The sequence below is a fragment of the Mus pahari genome, chromosome 17, assembly GCF_900095145.1.
Source record: "Mus pahari chromosome 17, PAHARI_EIJ_v1.1, whole genome shotgun sequence".
NCBI lineage: Eukaryota > Metazoa > Chordata > Mammalia > Rodentia > Muridae > Mus > Mus pahari.
The window spans coordinates 44,170,159-44,190,551 of NC_034606.1; the positions used below are offsets into that span (position 1 = coordinate 44,170,159).

Sequence of the window (20,393 nt, forward strand, 5' to 3'; positions counted from 1 at the left end):
GTGTAGGCAAGGTCTAGGGAGGAGAGGCGTAGAAGTCCTTTTCTCCGCCTACTCAGCTTCCCCAGCGCGGACCTCCCGGGTCTCGATTTACAAATCAGTCTTTTCGTGGCTGGCCGACGCTGTCAGGCTCCGCCTGCGGGTGGGGTCTACCATCCTTTTAAAGTGAGCTCCTGTTGTTCTGATTGGCTGCCGGGGCCCTGCCCACGCCACGTGACGGGGAGCGCGAGACAACCCGCTGGCCGGCGCACTTCAGGCTGTGGGCGCGATGTGGGCCAGCTTCATGTGGCGCGCGGCGCTGTCCCCGGGCCGCCGCGCTCACTCAGCACTGGCTCAGTTGCGCTGCATCTTGGACAGCGAGCTGGAAGGGATCCGCGGGGCCGGCACCTGGAAGAGTGAGCGGGTGATCACGTCCCGCCAGGGACCGTGCATCCTCGTGGACGGCATCTCCGGAGGTAACTTCTCCTCCTGGGAGTCCTCGTACCTGGTCAGGAGGCCAAGAGCCCTTCCAAGGCTTGCATGTGCATGGAGGCCCTAGGGTGGGTGTGGGAGAGGCACGTGCACTCGTAGCTGCTGGTCTGTCTGGGGCACACTATGGCCTCCTAGTGTTAACTCCACCTGTTTAAACCTGTTTCGAAGGAGGGAGGTGATTTTAATCCGTCAGCACCTTTTGGGTGCCGAGGGTTAGGCTGCACTGAGACCCCACCCTGTGAGAAAAAGAGAACGACATCCAGCTGCATCAGCTCCCTACACCCAGTTTCCAGGAGGAGTGACTGGAACAAAACTTTCCTTGAGCAGATGTGTGTGAAGGGCTCCAGTTGCTGCACCTTTATTCCTGATGACATCTGTATGCAAGAGAGTCCATTTCCCTCCTCGGTTTTTTGAGACAGGGTTTCTCTGTGTAGCCCTGGCTGTCCTGGAACCTGCTTTGTAGACCAGGCTAGTCTCAGCCTCCAAATTGATCTCAGCGTCCAAATTGCTGAGATCAAAGGCATACAGCACCAAGCCTGATTTGAGAGACTAATTTTTAGGGAAAGGAAGCATGCTCTTATCCCAGCATTCAGGTCTACACAGAGAAACCCTGTCTCAAAAACCATAAATAAATAAAAAGGTGGTGGGGCACACCTTTAATCTCAGCACTCAGGAGGCAGAGGCAGGCGGATTTCTGAGTTCGAGGCCAGCCTGGTCTACAGCGTGAGTTCCAGGACAGCCAGGGCTATACAGAGAAACCCTGTCTTGAAAAACCAAAAAAAGAAAAAAAAGAAAGGAAAAAGGTGAAATACAACCAGATTTACCTAGACCCTCCACTGGCCAGCCCCAATGTCACAGGATATTGGAGTGGAAGGCCAGCCTCCACCCAAGAGGCTAAAGTCTAAGCAAACAAGCAAGCATGCAAGCAAGCAAGCAAGCAAGCAAGGGGCTTATTAAGGCTGCAGAAGTTTCCATGTCTGTACCTGTCTTTCCCTAAAGAGAACCATAGAATGAACCGCTTGTCTCCTAACGAAACCTTCAGCCAGACCAAACAGCTCTCCCGGAGTGATTTCAGAGAGATATATAATCTATAAATTGGGGATGTGGCTCAGTGGCAGAGCGCTTGCCCAGCACTCACACCACACACAAATGATGAGACTTTGGGAGAATCAAGTTCGTAGGCTATTTGTTTATTTTTACTTTATGTGCATTTGTGTGTTTGTCTTTGTGAGGGTGTCAGATATTGGAGTTAAAGGCATTTGTGAGCTGCCCTGTGGGTGCTGGGAATTAAACCCCAGTCCTCTGGAAGAACAGTCAGTGCTCTTAACTGCTGAGCCATCCCTCCAGCCCCACCTTATTAGCTTTTTAAGCCATGGATAGCTGAGGTCTCTGGGACACCCCTCTGGAGATGCAATGCTATGGCAGCAGATGTGTGGTCATTGGAACTGGAGAACTTAGGTCCCTTTCACAATCAAGAAAAGTAAAACCGAGGTGACTGTGGTCCTGCGGCTACAGAACCTGTGAGGAAGGTCTGGGATCCCCTTAGACAGAATGTTATTCAAAGCCAGGGTTGAAACTTCTTCTCGTCCTTCAAGGTACAAAGCAGAGAGAGACAGACCTCTTCCAATCCTGCTGTGTACATGTATAATCCATGTACTGTGCTGTGGACTCACAGCCTCTTTGCCTCTCCCTAGAATGGGACCTTCTGTGCAGCTGTTGCCTCTCAAGGATAAATCCAAGTTGACTTCCTCTGGCCCTGTCCCAGGGCCTAGCGCTATGCGGTCTTTACAGGTTCTTCCTCCTCCTCCTCCTCCTCTTCCTCCTCCTCCTCCTCCTCCTCCTCCTTCTTCTTCTTCTCTCTCTCTCTCTCTCTCTGAACTTACTCTGTCCAGAGGTCCACCTGCCTCTGCCCCCTGTGCTGGATTAAAGGGGTGCATCACCAAGTCTGTTTTCCCTTTCTTGCATGCCTTCCTTTCTTTTCTTTTCTTTTCTTTTCTTTTCTTTTCTTTTCTTTTCTTTTCTTTTCTTTGCTCTTTCTTTCTTTCTTTCTTTCTTCTCCCTCCCTCCCTCATTCTCTCCCTCCCTCCCTCCTTCCTTCTTTCCTTCCTTCCTTCTTTTTTTTTTCTTTATTGAGACAGGTTTTTCTGTGTAGCCCTGGCTGTCCTAGAACTTGCTCTGTAGACCAGGCTGGCCTCAAAAATCAGAGGGATTCCTCTGCCTCCCAATTACAGAGATGTGCCTGCCTCTGCCTTCTGAGTGCTGGGATTAAAGACACAGGCAACATGCTTGGTCTTCTCTACCTTAGGAATCCTCAACTTCTGTGCCAATAACTACCTGGGTCTGAGCAGCCACCCTGAGGTGATCCAGGCAGGTCTGCAGGCTCTGGAGGAGTTTGGAGCTGGCCTCAGTTCTACTCGATTTATCTGTGGAACCCAGGTATACATAGGATGTTGGGTGGGCACTGGCTTTGGCTGTCTGTGTGTTCAGCCAATTTAACGAGTCCCAAGGCAGGGCCCACTGTCAGCCCGAGCTTCAGTGCTACCAGGCTGGGGCAGGCCTCTTCTGAGAAGCCTGGGACCAGGAACCTGACCTCTGAGCTTCCGTTTCCCCACCTGTAGGACAGACAGAGCGCCTGCCGTGGCCACGCTGCAGGAAAGGGACAGAAGGCAGAGCTGGAGCTTTGTCTCCAGAATGTCTGTAGAAGCTGTGCCACCAGAGGTGATAGCCTTCTTTTTGGTTTTTTAAGACAGGGTTTGTCTGTGCAACAACCCGTGGCTATCCTGGAACTCGCTTTGTAGACCAGGCTGGCCTCAAACTCCTGGACTTCCACCTGCCGCTGCCTCCCAAGTGCTGTGCGTTGTGCCGGGATTAAAGGGGTGGGCCACCATGCCCGGCCATACATTTTCTAACAAAACTCTTTGAGTCGGACCAAACAGCTCCCAAGTCTAAGTGGTGGAGCCCCAAAGTAAGCATGGGCTCACTTAATGTGATCCTCTTCTTTGCTGCGGAGAAACAACAAAGACAGTCTGATGTGAAGACATGTCTTCTGTCCCCAGCATCACTCAGAATCCCAATACTAGACAGATCTCCACTGCAGACAAAGGTGCGCTCGGGATCAGACCTGCCAGAGCCCAACCTCCAAGGTGGGAGCAGCTGCGACAGTTCAAGGCTCCAAGAGTCATCTGTGCCACAGGAAATGTGTGGCAGAGGCTATAGGCTTCCTGCACGGGGTCTGTGGGTGGCCACCTAAGCCTCTGTCCTCTAGGACTTGTCCCACAAAGCCTGCTGGCACTGATCTTTACCTGCCTGTGTCCTTTAGAGCATCCATAAGAATCTAGAAGCCAAGATAGCCCGCTTCCACCAGCGCGAGGACGCCATCCTCTATCCCAGCTGTTTCGATGCCAACGCTGGCCTATTTGAGGTGTGTAGAGGCTGTGGGTGGCTTGGAGTTGGGCATCTGGGAGAGCTCGCAGCATCTCGGTGCCACTGAACAACCTATGTAAACTGGAAGGCAGGGGGTGACAGGAGCCTGGTTCTGACCTGACATTTTTATCTGACATTTTACCTGACGTTTTATCTAGGCATCCGGTAGAGGCAGGGTTTTGCCTCGAGGGGAGTTATGAGGGAAGGGATACTTCTGGGGGCTATATAAGAACTCCTCCCCGTAGGCTCTGCTGACCCCAGAGGACGCAGTTCTGTCAGATGAGCTGAACCATGCTTCCATCATTGACGGCATCCGACTGTGCAAGGCCCACAAATACCGTTACCGCCACCTGGACATGGCTGACCTGGAAGCGAAGCTGAAAGAGGCTCAGGTGGGATGAGGCCCTGGGGCTCCAGAGAAAGGCCTCCATTTCCCTGCTCAGGGAAATCAGACTTGGAAGGATTCCCCCTTTCCCAAAGAGCCCGAAGAGCAGAGGGAGCCATCTTGACTTCCTCATCCCTTCTGCCCAAGACTTTTCTGTAGCTCCATGTTACCTGAGATCAGGAAGCATCTTTTAAGCAGAAGGTGTGTGGGTGTGTCTAGGACCGGTCCCCACTCCAGCTTGCCCGCTTAAGGTCTGAGCCCTTTCTCAGGGACAGGGCTAAAGTGGCTAAGCCTAGGAGAGATTGGCAAGGCCCAGGACACGGCCTCAAGGCTGCCGTAGAGCAGGTGCGTGCTTTGGTCGTCCCTACGTCTCATCACCTGCTCTTCTCTGTCCCACAGAAGCACAGGCTGCGCCTGGTGGCCACAGATGGAGCTTTCTCCATGGATGGTGACATCGCTCCCCTACAGGACATCTGCCGCCTTGCCGCCCAATATGGTGCCCTGGTCTTTGTGGATGAATGCCACGCCACTGGCTTTCTTGGGCCCACTGGAAGGTGGGAACATCTGAGGGCTGGGTGGGGGCTTCTGCAGGAATGGGTGGGACGTCCGGTGGCCGGTGACGGCCGTGGTTACTTTCTTTGCAGGGGCACAGATGAGCTGCTAGGCGTCATGGACCAGGTCACCATCATCAACTCCACCCTGGGGAAGGCGCTGGGCGGAGCATCAGGTGCCTACAGAATCCTGTCTATGGTGTCTACTTCCCCACACGCAGGGCCTGCCTCGTCGCTGTAGAGAAAGTTGGGGGCAGGAGTCAGAGAGGGGGTCGGTATGAATGATAGGAGGGGTTCAGGCAGTTCCTGGCCCCCCTCTTCAACTTTTTTTTTTCTGTTTTCAGGGGGCTATACCACTGGGCCTGAGCCGCTGGTGTCCCTGCTACGGCAGCGTTCTCGGCCCTACCTCTTCTCCAACAGCCTGCCCCCTGCTGTTGTCGGCTGTGCTTCTAAGGCCCTAGATCTGCTCATGGAGAGTAATGCCATTGTCCAGTCTATGGCTGCCAAGACCCGGCGGTATGGTGCCCATGGGGGTGGATCAGAGCAAGGGAGAGATGGGAGCCACACAGCTTCCTGCCTCCTCCTGCCTGCCTCTTTTCCTTCCCACCCTCTCTGCCAGAGCATACTCCTTCAGTCTCTAATGCCCTCGCTTGATATGCCTACTTCCCCACCTCCCTTTGTCCTTCCAGCGCCCCCCTTGTGCCTCACCTGCTCTTTGGGCCTGTATGTCTGTCTTTTATTTTCCTTCTTCTAACCGGTGGGCATAGATCCTGAGCCTCTTCCTCGGGCTCCATGGCCTTCAGTTCCCTGTGACACTCAGCTGTGCCCCCAGGTTCCGCAGTAAGATGGAAGCCGCTGGCTTCACTGTCTCAGGAGCCGATCACCCCATCTGCCCTGTGATGCTGGGAGATGCCCGATTGTCTTCTCAAATGGCGGATGACATGTTAAAGAAAGGTAAGAGAAGATCGGGGCAGAGTTGTCCTTAGAGAAAAGAACACCTGTAAACTGTAGCTCCTCCCTATATCCACACCCTGCTCCTTGCTGCCCACATCTCCTTAGATCAGCCATCTTCCAGACTTAACAAACCACAGGCTATGAGGTGGTCCCATGCCTGTCAGCTTGGGCATCCCTTGCTCTTGTGGGTGGACCATGGGACAGTAGGCCCTTACGTGTCATAGCCCCAAAGCCTCTGGTGTACCCCTGCTGTTTTCCCAGGTATCTTTGTCATCGGATTTAGCTACCCTGTGGTCCCTAAGGGCAAGGCCCGGATCCGGGTACAGATCTCGGCAGTACACAGTGAGGAAGACATTGACCGCTGTGTGGAAGCCTTCGTGGAGGTGGGGCGGCTGCATGGAGCTCTGTCCTAAGCTCTGGGTAGAGACCTGCAGAGCCAAAGTTCCTGCAGAGCCAGTGACATCATAGGGCTCCTCTGGTCAGCCCAGATCAGAGGCTGTGACTCAACCCAGACTTCTAGAGCCTGGTTGAAAATGGGCCCGTGGGAGCTGGAGAGATGGCTCAGCGGTTAAGAGCACTGACTGCTCCTTCTAAGGTCCTGAGTTCAAATCCCAGCAACCACATGGTGGCTCACAACCATCCGTAACAAGATCTGATGCCCTCTTCTGGTGTGGCTGAAGTCAGCTACAGTGTACTTACATATAATAAATAAATCTTTTAAAAAAAGAAAAGAAAATGGGCCCGTACTTGTGATCGTACAACAATTGTGATCAACAATGTGGAAATTGGCTGACACTTCCATCTGCTTTATTCTTTCTGGGTAGGTGTAGTCCTCTGGCTACCTGAAGAATCAGGCAGGAGGTGGATCTCTGAGGGTAGTCCCCCCAAACTAAGTCGGGATGCTGTGTCTGGGAGCCGCCATTTCGTACATACAGCATGTTCTTTGCTGCTGTGCAGGGCAGTGGAGAACCAGCCCTGTGGACCCTTTCTGCAGCCTAAGCTTGGTGGACACCTTGTCTCCTGTGCCCTATCCGAAGGATAAAATGTAACTGCCAAATGAGAATTGTTCCTAGACTGTGTTGCTAGGAGATAGCAGAGGTTCAGGCCCCAGAAAGAAGAAAGCAGGTCTCCACTGAAGGACATCGAATCCTTGTTTTCTAGAGCTCTTTGTCCTTAACCCCATGGCCTTAGGCCCCTGTGCAGGTCCCAGTCCCCCCCCCCCCCCCCCACTTTAGAGAGCTGATGTTCCATAGGGAGCCACACCTTTCTGTCTCTGGTTCAAAAACTGATTGTCTGATAGTCAGCCGCCAGGGGGCGCAGCGCGTTCAGGCTGCAGCCGCTGGCTGCCCCGCCTCTTCGAGCTGGGGGCCTTGGACCAGGCTGTCTGGCAGCCCTCAGGCCAGGCCAGAGGGGCTGGTTTGCTGCTGCGAAGGCCCTGTCCTTTGTCTTCCTACCCACAACCGTCCCACCTGCTGCTCCATTACCATAGGTGTGGCCTCCTTCCCACTTTGCTGACCTTGCTCCGCTGCGGGAAGGGAGGAGGGGAATCTCTCAGGCTCAGCCCAGCAGGCTTCTGAGGGCTGCTGTAGGCTCAGTGTGGGGGTGTGGCCTTGGGAAGCTCCACTTTCCTGAAGTAGAACACAGAGGGCAAATAGGACTTGCTTTTTCATTAAAACAACAACAATGCAACAACAAAAACAGGAAGCGAGGCTCCTGCCTCTTTCTCCAGCTCCCCTGCCTAGTTCCTGAACAGCTTGGGACTGTCAGCAAGCTCCAATCTAACCTTGCAGATTCTTTTTTTTTTCCCCTTTGGTTTTTCCAGACAGGGTTTCTCTGTGTAGCCCTGGCTGTCCTGGAACTCACTCTGTAGACCAGGCTGGCCTCGAACTCAGAAATCTGCCTGCCTCTGCCTCCCAAGCGCTGGGATTAAAGGCGTGTGCCACCATGCCCGGCCACCTTGCAGATTCTTAAAGCTGGGGTTCCAGGAATCCTCCTTTGCAACCCGGTAGTGCTGAAAGGGTCACAGCCTAGCTGGAGACAACTGTGGCAATGCCTGTTCTGAAATACAAAGCATGGTGGTGGTAGTTAGGGAGTTCCCGGTGGGCCGATGCCAAGGTGTCCCCCTGAAAAATCACACCACGCAACAGACCTGATATAAGAAAGTTTATTGTGGGGAAAGGGAGCCTCAGAAACCTGGAAAAGGGATTGAGGCAGAGAAAGGGGGGACAGAAGGAGAGAGGTCAGCTAGGAACACATGAAAACAGAAAAAGGAGTGGGGGGTAAAGAGGAGGAAGGGCTGGGTAGGGAGCCATCCTCCTTATACACTGCTACATCTGGCAGGCTATGGCGGCAGATGATGATGCTAGGTCACTGTTGGGAGGGGCCTAGTGGAACTGTAAGCCAATAAAGTCAAGAGCAGAAACACCTGCACGCTACCCAGAGTGGGTCCGGCACCTGATGCCAGGTACCCCAGTTTGATGGATGTGTCCAGCGTAGGCTGACAGCTCATGCCCAGGGATCAACAGCAGCCACTAGGTGATGTGGGTGGCATACCCAGCCAGGTCCAGAACACCAGGCCCCGGGCCCACCCACACCTATGCTAGACTGCCATCCAGCGGCACAGCAGGAGAACCACCTCCTGCAGCTCCCAGACACTGCTGCGGGCATTGTCTGTCAGGAGGCGGCTCCTGGAGCGGCTGCACCCTGACCTCCAAGGCCAGTTGACCTCAGTGTTAACTCCATGCTGTCAAGCAGGGTGGAACTCAGCAAGCCTGCTGATCCAGGATCGATTCTCTCACCTTGCAACTCTTCTGCCATCCAGAAGGGGTCCTAGAAGGTGCCCAGTAGGCACAGCATGTAATCCAGAGTGGGCATTTACCAATAGTCTTCGGGCCCCTGTGGAAAGCCGGAAGACCAGAAGACCAGCTTCAGATCAACCCTAAGTCCTCGCCTTGTTGATCCCAGGCTCCAGCTCCCAGGCTATGCTGTCCCTGTCCTCTGCATCGAGCATGGGGGATGGGATGGGGATTCAGGATGGAGGCTGGCAGGAGCAAGGGGAGGAGGTGGTGGTAAGGACACCCCAGAGCTCCAGCCATGATGGTCTGTCCTCCCTGCCCCATAGCCAGGCAGACTGCCTCCCTTCCCTTCTCTCCTTCACTACTGTACCAGCTCAGACCTGCTGCTTCTCAGAACCCTCTACACGGGTACTTTGAGCCCAACCCCAGCAGGGAAGGAGGGGGTTCTAGAGGCCGGGCCAGTGGGGGTGTCCCAAGAGGTCGGAAGAGGTCATAGAACCCACCTAAGTCTGGGACTCTAGGTATCCATATCCATATCCACATATCTAGGTATGGATATGTGGATTCACACTTCTGGAAGTCTACTGCATTGTCATCCTTGATTTTCAAAATCTCACATCATGTCTAGAGACCTACGATTGCCCTGTCCAGGCATCTGAAGAGCCCGCCTTTCTGATCACCGGCTCCAAAGGTTGTGAAAGTCAGCTTTGCGGCTTCTAGGTCTGATTCCTAATAGCTCCGTCCAGTGAGTCTCTGTGAGTGGCGTCAGTGACACTAGAGAGGCCCCGCAAGCACTGGTAACTGCACAGGGACTTCCCACAGGAACTGGTCTTGAGTGTTGCCCAGATCTTCCAGTCCTGGCTCCAGGGGACACTGGCCTCTGATGTGCCCCCCCCCCCCACCTTCCGCTTCTGGAAGGATTCTTCTTCCCAGCTCTCTGCCCTTGATACAGTTGTCCAATATCCAGTCTCTTGGTTGGCAAGTCTAGTGCTCCTACCTCCCCAAGTGGCAGCTGCTCTACCCCTGGAAGCATTTGGCCATCTGCACTCCTCCCAGGGCTCATGCCAACCATTCAGCCACATCTCCTAGCCTCTGGTTTGTGCCTGGATAAGAGGCCCTCAGGTGAATTAAGTGCAAATCCTCTCTCCTTTTTCACCTCAGCCACAACAAACTTCTTACAAGATGGAAAGGCACAGGTCATGTTCTCCCTCTGGAACCTTCTCTAGCTTCTCCGTGGCTTTCAGGCTAAACCAAGACCTGGCTTCCAGTCGATGAAGCCCCTGAAACTAGCTTAGGGAATGAAGTGGGTCTTTGGGGAGTCACAGGAACTGAAGCCTCCTGTGGTTCCTACCTGAAGTCCACAACAAAGAGCTTTTGGTCCTGGCTTCCCAGCCTTGGAAACTCCATTTAAAATTAGAAATCCTTTCTGACCTTAGATCAGAGTTCTACTTGGAGCCAGGGAAGCTAAGGCACTGAGGGGGAGGAGTCACAGACCACTGGAGGTGGGAGGTGCCAGGAATGGGCTGAGCCCTGGGCAGCAAAGGGTTAACCCCGAAAGCCAATCTCAAAGAGCGGAGATCAATGGGTTACTGCCCGTGAAAGCAAAGCGAGAATGAGGTGGCAACAACGCAGACAGGCAGGGAAGAGCCGCGCTGAAGAGCATGCCACCCCGGGGAAATCGGGGTTGGGGGGGGTCTGAGGAGGAGGTGGCCAGTCCACTCCGGAGCAGTAGCGAGTGCCCAACATCCAACTCAGCGGACAGCTGAGGGCAGGGGAGAGGAGAGGAGGGGCCTTGAAGATGAAGAGAGAGAAATAGGAAGCAGAGGCGTACCTGCGTGGAGGCAAGCAAGGACTGAACCAAGAAGCGCCAGCCTGGCCGTTCTACCAGGAAGCATGCAGGGGCCCAGTGCCTAGGGCTGAGGTGGGTGCTGCCTATGCCGGGCTTAGGGGCTTGCTGCGTGTGGGTGCTGTGTAGGGGCAGATGTCCCCCTTCTTCCGTCCTCCCTGCCTCCCTGCTCCTAAGTCATCCCACTGCTGCGCTGGTTCCTGGAGCGCAAGAGGACCCACAGGTTGTAAACTGTGGCTCGGAGCAGGGATGAAACCAGGCAATGTGCGCACAGACACGTGCCCGGGGACACATGTGAGCAGTCGGGTAGCACCTGTTGCAGTCCTTCAGCTGCGCATTCCAGCCTAGGAGTCAGGATCACCGCAGCCCCAGAGCTGTCACTCAGGGTGTGATATTAGCCACTCGGGTCACCTCTCTAGGCCTCAGTTTCCTTACGTGCAGAGCGGAGGCGGTGACTTCTGTGGTCTTCCTAGCTCTGCTGCTGTAGTGCTCTCATGAGGAAGGACTCTTCAGTGACTCAGGGGTGTCACCGGTGCGGCCTGTCTCCACAAAAATGCCCCTAAATTCAAAGTTCTCCCCCGAGCGTCCAACATGGTTGAAAAAGAAAATATAGCCAGAGTTTATGATGCCTCTCACCGGCCACAGCGTCTTCTTATTCTGCCTGTGTCTCCGTGTGCCTCATAAATCTAGAATAACCCAAACAGCCTTCCAGGTTCTGGGTTACAGAGGTGTTCCCTAGGAAACCAAGGATTAGTGTGTGTGTGTGTGTGTGTGTGTGTGCGCGCACACACACACACACACAACCAATGTGACCGAGACAGGTTCTGTGTATGTTCACACGCTGACTTTGGCTTTGCTCTACCCTCTTCTGTCCTTCATGAACTTCTAGCCCAGATACCTGGTCAGAACCAGGCTGGAGGAACCAGATCCCTGGGTCAAGTGCCTGGAGACCTGGCCTCCTGTCTGAAGACCCATTTTCTCTTCCTCATTTGATAGGAAAATGGCTGACATCCAGAACATTTCGCTGGACAGCCCAGGGAGCGTAGGGGCTGTGGCAGTGCCGGTGGTCTTTGCCTTCATCTTCCTGTTGGGCATGGTGGGTAATGGGCTGGTGTTGGCCGTGCTGCTGCAGCCTGGCCCAAGTGCCTGGCAGGAACCCGGCAGTACCACGGATCTCTTCATCCTCAACTTGGCGGTGGCCGACCTTTGCTTCATTCTGTGCTGCGTGCCCTTCCAGGCGGCTATCTACACACTGGATGCCTGGCTCTTTGGGGCTTTCGTGTGCAAGACCGTACATCTGCTCATCTACCTCACCATGTATGCCAGCAGCTTCACCCTGGCGGCCGTCTCAGTGGATAGGTGAGCTGTACCTGGGGCAGGCCAGAGAGGGACCTGGACAGATTCTTATTAGCTAGCAGAATATAACTAGGGACCAGACTTTGGTGGGAGGAAAGGAAGGCCTCAGTGGTACCTGCCCTTCCGGCCTCCAGTGTGGACTTCCAGAAGGCATTTCTATGCACCCAAGTGTCAGCGCAGGGGGCCTGGTATAAATTGGAATTGTGAAGCTAAGGTCCCTATACCTTACTCACATTGCCTCACATTTATCCATGGCTTGAAATTCCCTAGCCGACGAGTCTCTTCTCTTTGAGCCCTTGCTAGATGCCAGGCAAGGGGGATTGGATGGGGAAATTAAGGCAGACAAGGGTGCGGGCTCTCAGGTCCCGCCCCTGACCTCCCTGCCCCCGCCCTCGCCCGCAGGTACCTGGCCGTGCGACACCCGCTGCGCTCCCGGGCCCTGCGCACCCCGCGCAACGCGCGCGCCGCCGTGGGGCTCGTGTGGCTGCTGGCGGCGCTCTTTTCCGCGCCCTACCTAAGCTACTACGGCACAGTGCGCTACGGCACGCTCGAGCTCTGCGTGCCCGCCTGGGAGGACGCGCGGCGGCGCGCGCTGGACGTGGCCACCTTCGCCGCGGGCTACCTGCTGCCGGTGGCCGTGGTGAGCCTGGCCTACGGGCGCACGCTGTGCTTCCTGTGGGCCGCCGTGGGTCCCGCGGGCGCGGCGGCGGCAGAGGCGCGCAGACGGGCGACCGGCCGCGCGGGGCGCGCCATGCTGGTGGTGGCCGCGCTCTACGCGCTCTGCTGGGGCCCGCACCACGCGCTCATCCTCTGCTTCTGGTACGGCCGCTTCGCCTTCAGCCCGGCCACCTACGCCTGTCGCCTGGCTTCGCACTGCCTCGCCTACGCCAACTCCTGCCTCAACCCGCTCGTCTACTCGCTCGCCTCCCGCCACTTCCGCGCGCGCTTCCGCCGCCTGTGGCCCTGCGGCCGTCGCCGCCACCGCCACCGCCACCACCACCGCGTTCATCGAGCCCTCCGTCGTGTCCAGCCGGCGTCTTCGGGCCCCGCCGGCTATCCTCGCGACGCCAGACCTCGCGGTTGGAGTATGGAGCCCAGAGGGGATGCCCTGCGCGCTGGAGAGACTGGACTAACCCTGTCCGCCAGGGGACCGCAATAACCCTACCTGCTTGGACTCTTGACAGCTGTCGGTCTGTCCTCTTCCCTGGGCAGCAGAATGCCACCAAAGAGCATCTAGGGCATGGCAGCCTCTCCAGGCTCCACTGAAAAGCAGAGGCAAAGTTACAGGGACACATGGGTGGTTAAAATTGGTCCACCCAACTAGACACAGGGAGGCAGCCTCAGCCCCTATCCAGAGCCAGTCTAGCAGGACAACAGTCCATTCACCTTGCCGTACCTTCCATGCCCAGTTTCTTCTGTCACCTCTGACTAGACCCTTTTGGTCCCAAGCCCTGACCTAATTTAAGGAATTCTCAAAGAGGGGGCAGAGACTAATTCAAGCACACCAGGCTGGCCTAGAACTGGCAGCTGTAGCCAAGGATGACCCTAAACTTCTGATCCTCCTGTTTAGATGACCCAAGTGCTGGGGTAATGGGTGTCCCAGACTCCCTGGCTTGTTCAAGCAGCTCTGACAGTGTACCTCACTTATCAAGCGAGCCTTGGAAGGTAGATATGATTAGCATGCTTTGACAAGTACAGAAATCAAAGGTCAGGACAGATTTTATGTTCCCTGGCCTTTTTTTTTTTTTTTTTGGTTTTTTTTTTGGTTTTTTTCGAGACAGGGTTTCTCTGTATAGCCCTGGCTATCCTGGAACTCGCTTTGTAGACGAGTCTGGCCTCGAACTCAGAAATCCACCTGCCGGGCTGGTGAGATGACTCAGTGAGTAAGAGCATCAACTGATCTTCCGAAGGTCCTGAGTTCAAATCCCAGCAACCACATGGTGGCTCACAACCGTCCGTAAAGAGATCTGATGGAGTGTCTGAAGACAGCTATCCGCCTTCCTCTGCCTCCCGAGTGCTGGGATTAAAGGCGTGCGCCACCACGCCGTGCTCCCTGGCCTTTTTTGTTGTTGTTGTTCCTTGAGGTTTCTTTGGTTTCCACTGGTTTATATTTTTTATCTCTTGTTTGTTTTTAATGATGCTTTTTATGGAATCCAACCAAGCCTTTATGAATGGTAGGCAATGCTTTACCACTGAGCTCTAGCCCCAGCCCGGGCTGGCCTTTCACTTGCAGCTCTTCTGCACCCCAGATCCGATTCCATGTTCTAGAAGCTTCAGAGCTCCTAGACATCTTCCTTCAAAGTTATCCTTGGCTACTGAGGCAGTGTGGCCAGTGGGCTTCCTGTAGTGTGGTGCTGGGTCAGCAGCCCAGACACCTTGTATTATTCCCTGAGCTCCTTGGTGTTCCTGGCTAGCAAGAGCCTCAAGTTGGCCCCAGCTGTCCTCCTATGGGCCTTGATTACCCTACCCAATCCCCCCTACCCTCACCCCCCACACACAGCTGAGGAAGCCCGGTGGCTGTAGAAAAGACTAATTAACCAATAAATCAGTCCTGCTGGGTCCCAAGCTGCCTGCTTCTGCCCTCCCTTCCCACATGTCAATAATGTTGATTAGCTTTGGGGCTGAAGTCTGCACACCCTGACACACCTCCTGTCTGCTGGATAGAGCACCCTGTAAAGGGCTCTCCCTGTGAGGAGGCAGCTGCTTGCTGATCATTATGACCTGCCACCTGCTGCTGATCCAGAAATCAGTAGTGAGAGGAAGCTGACATTAGCCAGGGAAGCAGCTGCTTCCAGGGCCCAGCCAGGGTCCCCACACCAGGCCTAGTGTCTTCTCCCACCGTTCCGGCAAGGTCCAAGGCTCAGTGAGAAAGTTCACCGGACATAGGGACTGTGTCTTCATCTCTGAATAGCATCCCTGGTGGCTGACACCGCTTCTGTGCCTCACCCAGCACTGGGGAGCCAAGGGGAATATCTCCATTTTCAGAAGAGATGCTTTTGGCACAGCGAGACAAGTTAACAGGACCAGAGACAAACAGGAATGAGAGGTGGATGGTAGCATCATTTAAGCAAATGTGTAAACACCCCAAGTGTTTGCCAGCCTCTGTGTGAAATGTGGAATCCACACACTGGTATTTCATTCCACGCACAAATAGAAACATCAGTCACAGAGGACAGGCCTTGAAAATAGGCAACGGTAAAATTATATATATATTATACCTCTGTTTACGTAAAATGCCAGGAATCAACAAATTTTATAAAGACAAAGCACAGCTCGCAGTTTGCTTAGGGCTAGGGGTGGTGGAGAGACAGGCGAGAACACTGATAGGTGGTACCGAGTTTCTTCTGGGGTTGATGAGAAAGAAGCTCAAAAATCAGGTTACTAGGGCTGCGCGCAGCTCATGTGGCAGAGTGCTAGGCTAGTGTGCAGAAAGCCCTGGGTTCAATCAAGCTTTGATATCGGTCCCCAGAAGGCAGTAGCCAGCATGAGCCTGTAATCTCAGTGCTTGGGAGCCGGATGCAGAAGTTCAAGGTCAGTGGGCGGCTGGACCTGGTGGTGCACGCCTTTAATCCTAGCAAAAGGGAGGCAGAGGCAGCAGGATCTGATTTTGAGGCCGACTTGGTTTATATAGTGAGTTACAGGCCAGCTAGGGTGTAGTAACAACAAAAAAACCAAGAACTAAAACAAAACAAAAAGCCCAAAAACCTAGCCAGCATGAGACTCCCATCTCAAAAGGAAGAAAAAAAAAAATGGTGGGTGGGAGTGGGCAGGGAAGATGACTCATCGGATGGAGGAGGCTGACAACCTGAGTGTGATTCCCCACAACCCACTCCTACATGTGAAGAACTGACCTTCACATGTGTGTGGTAGCATGTATGAATACAGACACATATAACATGTTCATATAAGTGGGACATTATGGTGCCCGACTTTAATTCCATCCCTCAGGAGGCAGAGAAAAGCCTGTCTCTGAATTCGAGGCTAGCCTGGTCTACCTAGCAAGTATCAGGCCGGCCAGGGATATGCAGATGCTGCCTCAAAAAGAAAAAGAAAAAAATAAAAGTAGAACATTATAATACTGTGCAGTCCTTGGACATGCCAACAACACTGCAGTGTGCAGATTATATTTCATAAGTACATTTGAAACATAAACTGGGGCTGGCAAGATGGCTCAGTGGGTAAGAGCACTGACTGCTTTTCCAAAGGTCCTGAGTTCAAATCCCAGCAATCACATGGTGGCTCACAACCACCCGTAATGAGATCTGACGCTCTCTTCTGGGGTGTCTGAAGACAGCTACAGTGTACTTACATATAATAAATAAATAAATCTTTGGGCTGGAGCAAGCAGGGACTGAGTGAACAGAGGTCCTAAAAGTTCAATTCTTAACAACCACATGAAGGCTCACAGCCATCTGTACAGTTACAGCGTACTCATAAAAATAAAATAATAATTTTTTTTAAAAAAAGAAACATAAACTAAAGTGGGTCTGGGACCCACTCTAGACCCCGGGGACACTTTCAGGCAGCCCGGCATCATCGTGTAAATATGAAAGTGTGGCTCAGAACGCTGTCAAAGATAGTGTGTACCTGCAAAGTAGAAGTGAACACAGAATACCCCGGGCTGGCTTAGAGGAAGTGAGTCTAGACCCCCAGTTGAGATGTTTCTCTAGTCCTCTGTAGGTCCATGCAGGTGACCCAACCTTTGTGAACCAGAGAAGAGGCTGATCTATGGGACCCTTCACTGTGGTCTGAGACTGTTCAACTAGTAGAAGAGCACTGGACAGCCAGGCCCCTAGCTGGTTCTCTGAGACCTCCTGTGTTTGAAACAGGACTCTGGGATGACAAATGGCAGCCCAGGAAGCAGCTTACAGTTGCCAGTGGTTGGATACTTGTACTGGATCCTCCTAGTTACCAGGGAGGAAAAGCCTGAGCCCTGACCGACTTTCTCTTCTTCACCCCCAGAGCATCTACCCTAAGCCTGGCTTTCAGAGAAGCCAGGGGTGGCCTGAGTTCATCCTGGCCCTGTCTGCTGGGAAGGCTCAGCCCAACTACAAAGTTAACTCCAGAAAAAGCACAGCACAGACAAAAGTGTCATCCCAGCAGGGTCTGGTGGGACAAGCCCGGTCTGGGGAACTGACACAGAAGGTTCTCAAGCTCAGTGTCTGTCTAGGTATAGAGGGAGTTCGAGACCAGCCTGGGTGTTTTAGGGAGACCTATCTCAAAAGGTAAGGAAGGGCCGGGCGTGGTGGCGCACGCCTTTAATCCCAGCACTCGGGAGGCAGAAGCAGGCGGATTTCTGAGTTCGAGGCCGGCCTGGTCTACAGAGTGAGTTCCAGGAAAGCCAGAGCTATACAGAGACACCCTGTCTCAAAAAAACAAAAAAAAAAGTAAGGAAGAACCTGGTCAGGGATGGCGTACACCTTTGATCCCGGCACTGGGGAGGCAGAGGCAGGAGGATTTCTGAGTGTTTAAGGCCAGCCTGGTCTATAGAACAAGTTCCAGGACAGCTATGGCTACCACTGAGTGGGAGACTGCTCGCATGTATAGATATGCATGAAGCCCTGAGTTCAATTCCCCAGTACTGCTAGAAAGTGAAAAAGGCCCTAACAGAAGAACACACTGACCTGAAGTGACCCACCGAGGGAAGCTCCTCCCTTGCCTCCCTGGGCAATGCAAACAAGGATTCCAGAGGGAACTTTAGTGAACGGTTCTGTACATGACCGTGTGTGTGTGTGTGTGTGTGTGTGTGTGTGTGTGTGTGTGTTGTAAGTCAGAGGTCCTAATTGGGCAGCTCCCTGAGCTGACCTCAACCATATTTTCTCTCACTGAATCTGAAGCTCCCCACTTTGGCTAGAAAATCCCTGGGTGTCTCTTGTCCCAGCTTCCTCTGTACGTAGCTTCTGTCTTGTTTGGTTGAGATAGGCTCTCACTATGTAGCCCTGACCAGCCTGGAATTCTGGCCTGCCTCTGCCTCTGCCTCCAGAATGCTGGGATTGAAGTCACGCGCGGGCCAGCTGTGGCTTCCTATATGGTAGCCAGGGATCAAACTCAGGTCCTTAGGTTTGCAAACCTGAACTATCTTCTGATCCCTCTTTTGTTGTTATAGAGCCCTACTGTGTAGCCTGACTGACTTGGTGTACTTATATAGCCCAGGCTAGCCCTAAAGTCACAGCAATTCTCTTTCCTCAGTCTCCTGAGTACTGCAATTCCAGACACGCACTGCCACGCCTGGCTCCTGAGGTGACACGATTCTGAAGGAAGGCAACCCATAAAAGGCAGGGAAAGCAAGCATCTGCAGCTCAGGTGGCCTCGCACGTGGTCAGCTCAGTGAAGACAGCAGGGGATTCATCTCTCAGGCAGACCAGGCTGGGCAAACCATGGTTTCCTGGAGGGAAGAGGTGAAGAAGTAGGGCTCCCTCTGAGGCACTGCTCAGAAAGCCACAGGATTGCCGCATATATATATATAGGCAGGGAGCCCTAGGGAGGAAAGCCCTCTGGGCCTGGACCAGAGCTAGGAAACGGTTTTTTGCACAGATGTGACAAGAAGATTGCCAGCTGCTGCTAGGTTTGGACCTGGCTGCCAGGACTCTGGGGGTTGTTTTAGGACTAATGAAGTGCCCGGAAGAGCAGGTGGATGCAATAAATAACTTGGTTAGGAAAAAAAATGAGTGTCCTGTGGAGCCCAAGGCAGACAATGGGGGCCGAGTGAGGCCAGGCTGCTGCCCTCAGACCCCACAAAGAGGCCACCTGACCTGAGGGCCCAGCAACCCTTACTTAGGTCAAGGCTGGGTTAAAGAAGAAACCCTTCTTAGCTGGAGCAAGGTTCAGATTCTGTAGCCCTTGCCTTCTTGTTGGTGAAAAGTCTGTCTTTTTCTTTTGAGACATGGTTTCACTAGACCAGACTGGCCTTGAGTTCACAGAGGTCCACTTGCTTCTGCCTCCTGAGTGTTGGGATGAAAGGCATGTGCTGGTGCAAAACTTTTAAGGAGCAATGTATAGCATTCACATGAGTACCTACTAGGCACAACAGAAAAGCCAGCCAGGACTGTGGAGCCAGAATGGAACCCCAGAAAAAGGCTTCCTGGAGAAGCTTGGGCCCAATGCCAGTCATTAAATGTACATTCACCTTGGCACAAAAAGGAAGACCATTTGCAGGGGCTACTGATGGCAAGGGCCTGCGATGGTACAGGGTTCCCCCCACCCCAGGAAGGGAGGCAAAGGTGCCGGGGACACACTGTGAAGGTTGCTCTGGTTTTCCTCTCAAGACTGGATTCTTCCTGGGGGGCAACGAGGAGCCGTAGTCGCACCTGTTCTGAAGCCAGAGTGATTTGGTGAGGTTTCAGGGGCTCTCTGTTGCTGCCAACTCTGGTGGTAAGTGTGGTGGAAAAAAACCCAGGGGAGACAGGGACAGGGACACTGGTCAGGCTGCTGAAAATCCAGGGCTGAAGACATTCAGAACAAAGACAGTGGAGCCCTAACTAGTCAACCACATTGGAGGTACAACTGTCAAGGCTGGTGACCGTTGAGAAGGAAAAGGAAAGAGGTACCTAGCCCTGGGATGGCAGTGGGGACAAGGAAGGGGACAGATCCAAAGGAAGGTGATGAGCTGGGTTGAGACATATTTGACTACAGGATCTATGTGGGGGATAACGGACTTCCTCAGGGGACGCTACAGCTGCCATGTTTTGTTTAGTTCTTGCCCTTGACTCTGGAGCTTATGTTTCCTCTGGTTTAAAGAGAGCATGAACCAGAAAGGTTGAGTACCTTGCTCTAGAGCACGGAGCTCAGGTTTGTTTGTCTTACTTGGTTTCACACAGACATACAAGTGGCAAGATGGAGCCGATTGATTCCGGGTGGGATGAACTAGAATATGCAAAGAAGGTGGTCTCTCTGAGCCCCAAATCCTATGCCCCGGCAGGGCTGCCTGGCTAAAGTGAGGGCTCTGGCACAGGCCCTCTTGCCAGTCCCTCCTCCTGCCTTGGGCTGGCAGGGACAGCATCATCTATCAACTTCAAGGCATGGACCTGGGGGAAAAACACCAATTAGCCACCCTAGCTTTCCTGTTGATGAACATCACCTCCCGGTGCAGGGCTCATTTGTGAGCTGCTGATGTAAGATGGTGGGAGGCCGGGCTGAGAGCTGGGCAAAGAGGCTGAGACTGATTACGGAGACATCTGCTTGGCAACAAGCTAAGTGGCTTGTGGTGGGGGTGAGGCTGGAATGGGAAGGATGGGGCCAGGAAAGGGGAGATGGGGTCCACGGAGGACCCTTCAGTATCCGTGGCTCTGGATGGCTGTGGAGCTGGGGCAGGCTGGCACTGGCCTCAGCCACTAGGCCAACACAGAGAAGCAGCGTAGCACAGGGGGAAAGGGGTGCGTTTCAAACTCTGTTGAATCTCAGCTGCTGTACTGAAGTGGGGAAGGCCTCTGGGTAGAACTGGGCTGTCTAGCTGGGTCCCCATTCCAAGGCACTACCCTATGGTCTTGGCCTGAAGCACCTCCTAGGGGCCCTCCCTTTGTAGCCTACCCCTCACCCTTTGGGGGATTATCCTCCCCAAAGATCAGCCAGAGTACCTAGGCTCCTGACCCCATGCATGACCTCTGACCGTCGTCTTG

At 53.8% G+C, this 20,393-nt stretch overlaps 2 protein-coding genes across 3 annotated transcripts; both read left to right on the plus strand.

Moving 5' to 3' along the window:
* The first annotated feature begins 207 nt into the window (after positions 1-207).
* On the plus strand, positions 208-12,013 carry Gcat (glycine C-acetyltransferase). Of its 2 annotated transcripts, none has more exons than XM_021216742.1 (9): positions 208-452; positions 2,774-2,904; positions 3,788-3,889; positions 4,137-4,283; positions 4,676-4,830; positions 4,921-5,003; positions 5,172-5,343; positions 5,660-5,781; positions 11,419-12,013. In XM_021216742.1, the coding sequence occupies exons 1-9, from the start codon at positions 266-268 to the stop codon at positions 11,466-11,468; spliced, it is 1,149 nt and encodes a 382-aa protein (XP_021072401.1). In that variant the 5' UTR covers positions 208-265; the 3' UTR covers positions 11,469-12,013. The 2 variants fall into 2 exon arrangements, with proteins under 2 accessions (XP_021072401.1, XP_021072400.1); XM_021216741.2 differs by lacking the exon at positions 11,419-12,013 and adding an exon at positions 6,043-6,396.
* On the plus strand, positions 11,376-13,023 carry Galr3 (galanin receptor 3). Its single transcript, XM_021216743.1, has 2 exons — positions 11,376-11,781; positions 12,181-13,023. Exons 1-2 carry the CDS (start codon positions 11,423-11,425, stop codon positions 12,935-12,937), a joined length of 1,116 nt encoding a protein of 371 aa, XP_021072402.1. The 5' UTR covers positions 11,376-11,422; the 3' UTR covers positions 12,938-13,023.
* The last annotated feature ends 7,370 nt before the right edge of the window (positions 13,024-20,393 follow it).

What these genes read in the sequence shown, in the direction of transcription:
- Gcat (XM_021216741.2), top strand. Translation starts at nt 266, where the DNA reads ATGTGGGCCAGCTTCATGTGGCGCGCGGCGCTGTCCCCGGGCCGCCGC. An exon ending in GATTTATCTGTGGAACCCAG is followed by an intron (nt 2,905 to 3,787) that starts GTATACATAGGA and finishes TGTGTCCTTTAG; the next exon opens with AGCATCCATAAGAATCTAGA. An exon ending in GGATGACATGTTAAAGAAAG is followed by an intron (nt 5,782 to 6,042) that starts GTAAGAGAAGAT and finishes CTGTTTTCCCAG; the next exon opens with GTATCTTTGTCATCGGATTT.
- Galr3 (XM_021216743.1), top strand. Translation starts at nt 11,423, where the DNA reads ATGGCTGACATCCAGAACATTTCGCTGGACAGCCCAGGGAGCGTAGGG. An exon ending in GCGGCCGTCTCAGTGGATAG is followed by an intron (nt 11,782 to 12,180) that starts GTGAGCTGTACC and finishes CCTCGCCCGCAG; the next exon opens with GTACCTGGCCGTGCGACACC.